Source organism: Lacerta agilis, chromosome 1 (assembly GCF_009819535.1).
Source record: "Lacerta agilis isolate rLacAgi1 chromosome 1, rLacAgi1.pri, whole genome shotgun sequence".
NCBI classification, from domain to species: domain Eukaryota; kingdom Metazoa; phylum Chordata; class Lepidosauria; order Squamata; family Lacertidae; genus Lacerta; species Lacerta agilis.
In genome coordinates this window covers 13760935-13769722 of record NC_046312.1, presented here as the reverse complement: position 1 = coordinate 13769722, position 8788 = coordinate 13760935, and the positions used below count along the sequence as shown (strand labels likewise).

Genomic DNA, 8788 nt, shown 5'->3' with positions numbered 1-8788 from the left:
CAGACAGGAGCCGGGAACCAATGAGACCGACCGTAGTCAAAGCGTGCAGCCAATACCGCGGCGGGGTGGGCGCGTCCTCGCTGGCGGCTGATTGATCTCAGCCTTGGCGACGGCGTTGTTCAGTCGGAGCGAGAACATTCTAGAGGTAAGTGCTTGGCGGCCATTATGGCCTGCCCCCCCTACCCCTCCCCCCCCACCATACAATCGCGCGCGAGCTCCCCTTTTTAAAAAAAAGAAAGAAAAAAGCGCCTCGATGCCTCTACGGCAGGTTTTGTCGAGCCTTGCGCTGCGCGCGCGCCCGCCCGCCCACCTCGTTCCTCCGCCCCCCTCCGCGGCTTCGCGCGCAAACTTGCGCGCGCCCCCGCCGCCAACCCCATCTAACAATGCTGCCTCAGCTGACTGTATTTCCCTCCTGGCAGAGCAACCGGCACGGCCGCTCCCGCTGATCCCGCCCGCCTCAGGACTCTCGGACCCCCCCTCCCCTCTTCCTGGCGGTTGCGGCGCCGGCCTCATCCGCCCTCGACCACCGGACACAGAAGATAACGGATATATATAATATATTTAAGTAAATATACGTCTATTTGAAAGGACTGCAGGAGGAAGGGGCGCAGGAGGAGGAGGAGGAGAGGAAGACGAAGAAGAACACACCACCACCCCTTCCAGCGTCCGGGTGCTCGGTGGCTACACCTCTCTCTCTTCCCCCCCCTCAACCCCCCGACGTCGCTCATCGTTTCTTCTCAACACCGATTCGGCCTTCGTCACAGCCCCGGGCGAGCAGCGTTGGGTTTATGTCTGTATTGGACGAAAACGGTGAGTCGCGAGGGAGGCGGAGGCGGCCGTTTGAACAGGCAGTCAGTTGCGGGGCGGGGGGTTTGAAGGGGCTCCGTCCTCTCCTGAGGGGACGCGGCGGTTGGCCGGGGGTGGGAAATGCGGGTCGGGGTTGGCTTTGTGGAAAGGGGAAGCGGGGCCTCAGAGGGAAAGAAACGAAGGTGGGGAAAGGAGCTGGGTTGGCGCGGGGGGGGGGGGAACGACAGCGAGGGCGGCGGCCACGGGGCAGAGGCCTCTCGGGCCCCTTTCGTAAGGCGCGAGGGCGGTTTTTCATTTAAATGCGTCGCTATGATAATAAGCCCCCCTTCTCGTTCTCTCTGGGGTGGGGGTCTGAGAGCGATGCCGCGGCCCCCAGTCCCTCATTCCGCGGTAGGAAAGGGGGGCTGGAATGAGAAGCGGTAAGATGAGGCGAAGGGGTGTACTGTATAATAAGGACGGTGGTCGCCACTGCGCTTTTATCCAAGGGTTATTCTGTCCTCCTCCCCCCACGGTCGCGGGTTTGCTCCACAAGATGGCGGCTGCCAGGTCTTCCGCGCCTCCCTCCCTCGTGATGCTGGGCGGAGGGAGGAGGGGCGGCGAGGGAGACGCGGTGGTTGGGGAGAGTGCGCGCTCTGTGGCGCAGTTCCTAAACCCGCAGCGCCGGGAGGGTGGAGGAGGGCGAGGGCTCCTTTCTGTCTGCCTGTTTCTCTCTCGATGCCTCTTTTTTCCCCGGGTTCAGAGAGCGACGCGGGGCGGGGGAGAGCGGAGGGAGGAAAAAAAGAGGAGAAGCGCCTGCGCGGCATGCTGCCGCCCCTCATATTTAAGGCTGACTCAGTGCTTAATTGCTGCATTTCTGAGTCATTCCGACGCCCGGGTGAAGGGGAGGTGGGGTTTTTGTTTTTTTATTAAACCAAAGGGAGGGAGCGGAAGTGCACTTTATACGTGAAGGCCTCGTGGCGTGTGAATGGCTTTTCTCCCCAGCAGGTAAAAGCATCACGTTTTCTTTTTCCTCCCTGTTCCAAAGTATTTAGTGTACGGGTTTTGGCCCCCCCCCCCCCATTTTTGTTTTTGTTTTTACTTCGGGTCTTTTTGGGGGGGGGTTCATGCTGCAGGCACGTGTTTAGGTCATGTGGTGGAAAGGGTGGGAGAAATGCTTGAAACCGTATCTGCTGGTGTTACTGGTTTTGGCGTAAACAGCTTTGATTCGCTTAAATAAGCACAGGCAATTGTTCTTTATGGCAAGGGACTTGTGTAATGAGGTGGTTCAGATAAATTTTAGTGGTGCTGATTAAGTAGGTATGGCCCCACTCCAACATTCGCTTACTAGGACAGTATACCCTTGAAGATACAAGAGACTTAAAATATGTAGGAGGTGCCTTTCATATGAACTCTCACTGAAAGCAAGTGCTGGCTCAACGTTAACCGGTAAAGGTTTAATGAAAATATCCACCTGCTAAATAGGTGCAGAGTGACTATGCAATGGAATGTGACAAGTTATTACTGTTACAAAGTGAACATGAGTCAATGTGCAACATAAAAGGCTTAAAATTGTACCAAGTTCACTGTTCTTGGCAGAAGCAGGCATAATTCACTCATGTTGCTTTTTACAGCTGTTTGGTTTAAATATTCTACCTGCCCATTTTTCTCAAGCAACTTAACAACCAAGTAGAGGCTTTACATGTGTGTGTGTGTGTGTGTGTGTGTGTGTGTGTAAATATAAACTTACATTTATAAAAAGTTGTTCTTGACATATGAATGTAGCCTTTGCTCACACATACTTGAATTCTGTCTTGGGTGGCAAATGGAAAAGTTAATTTTGCTAAAGTTGACCTAGCCCCATTGGCATTGGCTGAGTTTTGCATGAATGTTCTCCACAGTGCTACAGAAACTAAATCTTGCTTTCTTAATTTGCAGAGCTGTTGCGCAGCCATTGGTACCTGTATTGGGGAAATATAGCATACAAGCAAGAACCTCACAGCCTCGGTGGCGAAAAATTTTTCATGTCAGAGACCGAGAACTCTTGCAGTCGTTTATGTCATCACGTCTTCTCCAGACAGAAGATACCAAAAAGTTGCAATCAAAGATCTCTCCATCTTATTGATAAAGCTACTAATAAGCCAAAATGTCTGTCAATGTCAACCGCAGTGTTTCGGATCAGTTCTATCGCTACAAAATGCCCCGTCTGATTGCCAAGGTAGTTGCTGCAATATTTAAATTTCTTAAGGCCTAGCTTGAATTTCACCTTGCTTAAAACTCCTGAAACCAATGAATTCTTGCTTGAATTGAACTGGGTTGAATAAGTATGTTCAAGTATGTTTAAACAAATCTTCTCTTCCTAGGTTGAGGGCAAAGGAAATGGGATAAAGACAGTTATAGTCAACATGGTTGACGTTGCAAAGGCGCTTAATCGGCCTCCTACGTGTAAGTTGGTGCATAGACATTTTACTCTGCCACCCCTTCTTTTTGTACAAGACACTTAAAAACTTGCATATGTCCTTTGTTCTAACACTGCAGAAATTTGACTTGCACAGAAAAATCAGGCCTTGCTCAGATTGCTCCTGTATCAAATTTGAACGTCCCAAGTGTACTAGCAATCGCCATGCAGCTGCTTCTGCATCAGCCAACATTCACAACCTTGTCTTTTTGTCTCATGAAGTCAGTAGTAGCTCCTATGGCGAGAAGGAAACTGTAAGGAAACAATGTAGCTTGACATGGCGAACAGTACTTTTAAGACAATACGGGGAGTTTTGTACTGCCTTATATTTAACAAATAGCAGTACTGAACTGGTTATAAGCAGCACTCCTAAACGATGCTGTTGTGGGGAGGGAATTTTAACACTGGTCTTCAGATTGATAGTGAAACACACTGTAGTTTAAAGAGTTCCAACTTTTTTTACTGTTATTAATGTAGCAAGAGCCTGCTAATGTTTTGAATATAAATTGGGATGGGAGAAAGGCCATTGCAGAGCCGTAATAACTTGTTTTGCTTTCATTAGATCCCACCAAATTTTTTGGTTGTGAGCTGGGAGCGCAGACCCAGTTTGATGTTAAGAATGACCGTTACATTGTCAATGGATCTCATGAGGCGAATAAGCTACAAGACATGTTGGATGGGTTCATTAAAAAATTTGTTCTCTGTCCTGAGTGTGAGAATCCTGAAACTGATCTGGTAGGTACAGTACTACCTTCAGAATGTTCACATGTGTCTTTTAAAGACTGACAATATAATTTGCAATGCATTGTCTTAAAGTGGCTAATGCTGGAGTGCCATACATGACATTGCAATCCTATAGTTGCATATATAGAAGTCTTGCTGAACTCACTGGGATTTTGAATAGACATGTATTAGGATTGTACTGTCAGTTCTGAATTTTGAGTATGCTAGTTAAATTTTGTCAAGGTTTCCCCTCCTTAAGAATATAAATCACACAAACATAGCAAATTATAAGTTAACTGGTTTCCTTTGCATAGAACAGTTGGTATTAGCTTGCTGTGCAAGGGGCCAGTCCAATTGGAGCAGGGGGTTGGGGTGTTTGCCTGCCTCATTCATTACTTGTCCTGGACCATTTGGTGCTTAAAAAGTGAAATGCAGCACCTTGAATTGAAACTAAAACCTGTATTGCCTTCCCCAACTTGAAGTTCTGCTGAGATGCCCCCTTCTTGGGGGGCAGGAGAGTACCAGCACTCCCAAAACTGTGTCTCCGTTTACTACTGTGCAAAGGAGCCTCTTCTGTTGTGTCACCATTTCAAGGAGGTCTCAGAAACTTCCTGTTTCCTGAACATTCCTCAAGACATTGCTGTGGTTACCACACAAGAGGGAAAAGGGGCTCTTTTGCAAAGTGATAAGATCTTTGAAAGTTTGAGTTTTCTTCCCAATTTTTGTGTGTGTGTTGCCTTAAGATTCTGTATGTGTGCATTGGCCACACCCTCCCACTGCCCTTGGAGGCATGACCATTTTTCATTGTAGCCCTTTGATTAGAGAAGTTTAGCCACTCCAGGCTTTTAGAGGTAGCAGTGAAAAATTCTTACTTTGCATTTAGTGCCAAGGTAATTAGGAAAATGACAGGCATTAAAACTACTTCTTTTCTTTGACAGCATGTCAATCCTAAGAAACAAACCATTGGTAACTCTTGCAAAGCCTGTGGATATCGAGGCATGCTTGACACAAACCATAAACTCTGCACATTCATTCTCAAAAACCCACCGGGTAAGTGAATAAATTCCTCTAGTTTTGGTGCACCAAAGGACAGGTCATAAATTAGGCTGGCAGGGTACCATTCTTTGAAACTATTTTATGCAAGCAACACTCTGTGGCAGATAACTAGTTGTCTGCTTCAATTTAAGCTTGCTATAGTAAGCATAGTCTGACCTATTCCAGTGGCCTCTGTAGGTGAGGCCATCTGTTATATAGACTCCTAACATCCTAGCCGTTGCTGCTGTTCTCCATGAGCAAATTCTGAACATCCTGGTCTACATGAGATGAGAGCACTGCCTTCTAGTTTTCAATATTGTCACACAGAGTACTTCCTCTGTAACTGCAAGTAGCTGGTCAAAGTATTGTCAACACTTCAGGTTATGCTGGATCTAGAAAAGTTTAGTTCTGTAACACACGTAATTAGTAGCACTATGAATGTTCAATTAGAGGAGATTGGTTTTGGTATTTCTTTTGGTGTCTGACTCAGAGTCAAGTGTTTTTCATGTGTCTTTTCTAAAAGGCAACCTAACAATGTTGGCTTGAGAAAAAGCTATTGCCCCAAAAGACATATTAAGCAGTCTTGTCAGCATCTGGTTCAGATGAAACTAAGATTATGCTCACCTGAAAACAGTGAAGTCAATTTTCATAAGCTATATTTAGAGGTGTTTGGACAGTTGTGACTGAAACTGAAACATCAGATGAAACTGTTTGAAAGCAGCTATTGAATGAAGACTTGTTAATGTTTGCAGAGAGCAGTGAGACTGGTACAGGCAAGAAAGAGAAAGAAAAGAAGAATAGAAAAGGCAAGGATAAAGAGAATGGTTCTGTGTCTAATACTGAGACACCATCCCCTCAGTCAGCAGCACCAGAAGAGCTTAGTCCTCCACATGTGGTAAGTATACATGGTCAGATTGAATGAGAGAAATGTCTTGATCGGAACATAGGTACTCCAGTTCATTGCTTACCTTTTTATGAGAGGTGTGTGTAGAGTCAAGTGTATCAAAGCGGTTCTTTGTGTTACATTTATGTTCTCACTTGTAAAGTAAACCACTTTTACTTTTCAGGATGATGATGATGATGACTGGGGTGAAGACACAACCGAAGAAGCCCAGAGGCGCAGAATGGATGAAATCAGCGATCATGCAAAAGTTCTCACCCTGACTGATGACCTAGAAAGGACTGTTGAAGAAAGAGTTAATATACTATTTGACTTTGTTAAGGTAAAAAGGGATATTAGTGTGCTCCTGTTGTGCTGAAATGACAACCTTATAACTAGAGTAGCTGGCTCATTCATTAAGTGAACTAACTATTAAGGAATTTAGTAGGTATAGCCAGCATGGTTGCAAGTATAGTAGCATGTTTTTTTATATTTTCAGAAAAAGAAGGAAGAAGGTGTCATAGAAACATCTGATAAAGATATAGTGGCAGAAGCAGAAAGACTGGATGTCAAAGCTATGGGACCCCTGGTATTGACTGAAGTCCTCTTTGATGAAAAGATCAGAGAGCAGATAAAGAAGTACAGGCGACATTTCTTGCGTGTAAGTTCTATCAGTGATACTTATCATATGCCTAAAACATGGTGAAGAGACAGCATTTAGAACTCAAAATTAGAGTGACATAAAATCAAGTTGCAAGTTGTGTTCTGTTTCAATGATTTATTTGCAATGCTTTTCCTGTATTTGTTTACACTGCTCTGGTAAATTAACTCCAAAAAGTTAGTTACACACTCCTTCCCTCCTTGTTAGCCGTCTCTTGGTTTCTATGCTGGGTGATAGGAGGGCGATGACCTGTGTGTCTGGTATGGAAATACTGTGGGTGGTTCAAATTGGATGGAGTATTCCATGCCTCTGCAGGCAGCCCACTGAGTTTCATCACTGGATGTGGAGAAGGCAAAGCGTCCTCCAGCCCCAAAGTAAAATTCAAGTGTTCTCTTGTTACACCTTGCTGATTGGTTTGGGTAAACCCCAAGTTGCCTATTGCAGTCTGGAAAGTGGCTAATAAGGCTCGTTTATGCAAATGGATTTCTGTTCCCTAATCCATTCCAATTCATTTCACAGTTCTGCCACAACAACAAGAAGGCTCAAAGATACCTTCTTCATGGCCTGGAGTGTGTGGTAGCCATGCATCAGTCTCAACTGATTTCTAAAATTCCGCATATCCTGAAGGAAATGTATGATGCAGATCTTCTGGAAGAGGAGGTCATTCTGGGCTGGGCGGAAAAGGTCTGTGCTAAGTACATAGCAAGATAAATCTCACAAATAATCAAACTTGTAAATGTACACCTGTTAAATGGTAGCAATGGCCTTTATGAATTGTGTGATTGTGCTGCAGAATTTTGCTCTTCAATAGAACTAAATAGTATCCAAGAGTACAAAGGGAGGGATGGGGATGGTAGCCTGGGAAGGGGGATGAGACAACTTGTGCATTGGTACGTAGGATCCTCCCTTGCAAGGTTTGGGGGTAATAATTCAAGCATTGATTTCTCATGCATGTAGAATTGTATGCACTGGCTGTCCCGCTCCTCTTTCACATTTCCAGCCCGCCTGCCCTCCATAATGTGGGGAGAGGCAAACCTCAGCAGCATGAATCCTACTGTACTCATAGATAATCTATGCAACTGTTTGGGCCCCTAGCACATTTTTTCTATTCTTCCCCGTTTTTTTAAGAACTGGTGCAACTCCTACTTTGGATCCCATGTGAACTTAATTGTTCATTAAATGTTGAGGTAAGGAAACAATGCAGCGCATAGAATTGACATCAATCTTCTCTTGTAGGCCTCAAAGAAATACGTCTCTAAAGAGCTTGCCAAAGAAATTCGTGTCAAAGCAGAACCCTTCATTAAATGGCTGAAAGAAGCTGAAGAGGAGTCATCTGGCAATGAGGAGGAAGAAGATGAAGATGAAAATATTGAAGTATGTGTTAAACTCTGCTTTGAAAAGTTGGTTAAATCTACCTTTAAAAATATCTGTAGCAATAACCTAAGGGCAACTAAGTCTTTGATTTGAAACAGGATTTTGTACTCCCATGCAGGCATATTTACTAGTAGCCATCTACATTTAGAATACCTCAAGTTTGTTTACTTCATTGCACTAATGAAACCTACCTCTTTGTGCAGGTGGTGTACTCCAAGACGGCCAGTGTACCTAAAGTTGAAACTGTGAAGCCTGCAAACAACAAGGAAGAGGACATTGATATTGATGCTATTTAAAGTGAATCAATCTAGTTTCCAGTGTTACAGTGCATATCTCTCTCTGCATCTCTTACTGGAAGTGCAACATGTGTGCACAAGCTGTAATAGCTAAACATCGTGCTACACTTCTTGAACTCAAAATGTATCTTACCATGACTGGTATTGTAACTAAGTTTAACAGATGAGAGGATTTAATACACCAGCAAACTGATCAGAGTTTGCTGTACAGCATGTTTCTTTTAAACTTTGTCTTGGACATAAATACTTGGAGCACATTTATACAGTTGTGAAAAATAAAGGATTTGGTTTTGGAATCTTCAGTTATGACACATTCCTGGTAGTTATTCAGACAACATTCAGTTAATGTGGCAAAGAAACATCTAGAATGGGACTTAGTGGGATGAGCTTGATCTTGCTTGCTGTATCATTGGATGAGGTATCTGGTCTACCTGTACAACTCCTTTTTTTACATTTGCTGTCAAACATGCTGTGGAAGAGGAGAACTACTGTTGTGGGTGGAACAAAATTTTCACCACCATCCTGACACTTGAGCAGCCTTCCTTTCATGCCATTCTAATTTTAGTTATTTGGCCCAT

At 44.6% G+C, this 8788-nt stretch overlaps 1 protein-coding gene and 1 non-coding gene across 3 annotated transcripts; both read left to right on the top strand.

Annotated features, from left to right (window-relative positions):
- Positions 1-635: 635 nt before the first annotated feature.
- On the top strand, positions 636-8512 carry EIF5 (eukaryotic translation initiation factor 5). 2 transcript variants are annotated; one of them, XM_033139135.1, is made up of 11 exons: positions 636-810; positions 2722-3001; positions 3147-3228; positions 3804-3976; positions 4903-5014; positions 5752-5894; positions 6067-6222; positions 6379-6540; positions 7060-7224; positions 7777-7914; positions 8118-8512. In XM_033139135.1, exons 2-11 carry the CDS (start codon positions 2930-2932, stop codon positions 8208-8210), a joined length of 1296 nt encoding a protein of 431 aa, XP_032995026.1. In that variant the 5' UTR covers positions 636-810; positions 2722-2929; the 3' UTR covers positions 8211-8512. The 2 variants fall into 2 exon arrangements, with proteins under 2 accessions (XP_032995026.1, XP_032995036.1); XM_033139145.1 differs by lacking the exon at positions 636-810 and adding an exon at positions 1734-1791.
- Positions 5106-5230, top strand: LOC117061803. Its single transcript, XR_004428151.1, has one exon. It is a non-coding gene; the product is annotated as a small nucleolar RNA SNORA28 (small nucleolar RNA).
- Positions 8513-8788: the final 276 nt, after the last annotated feature.

Coding starts and splice junctions, on each gene's coding strand:
- EIF5 (XM_033139135.1), top strand. CDS start 2,930: ATGTCTGTCAATGTCAACCGCAGTGTTTCGGATCAGTTCTATCGCTAC. Junction 6,541..7,059: donor ACAGGCGACATTTCTTGCGT/GTAAGTTCTATC, acceptor TTCATTTCACAG/TTCTGCCACAACAACAAGAA. Junction 7,225..7,776: donor TTCTGGGCTGGGCGGAAAAG/GTCTGTGCTAAG, acceptor CTTCTCTTGTAG/GCCTCAAAGAAATACGTCTC.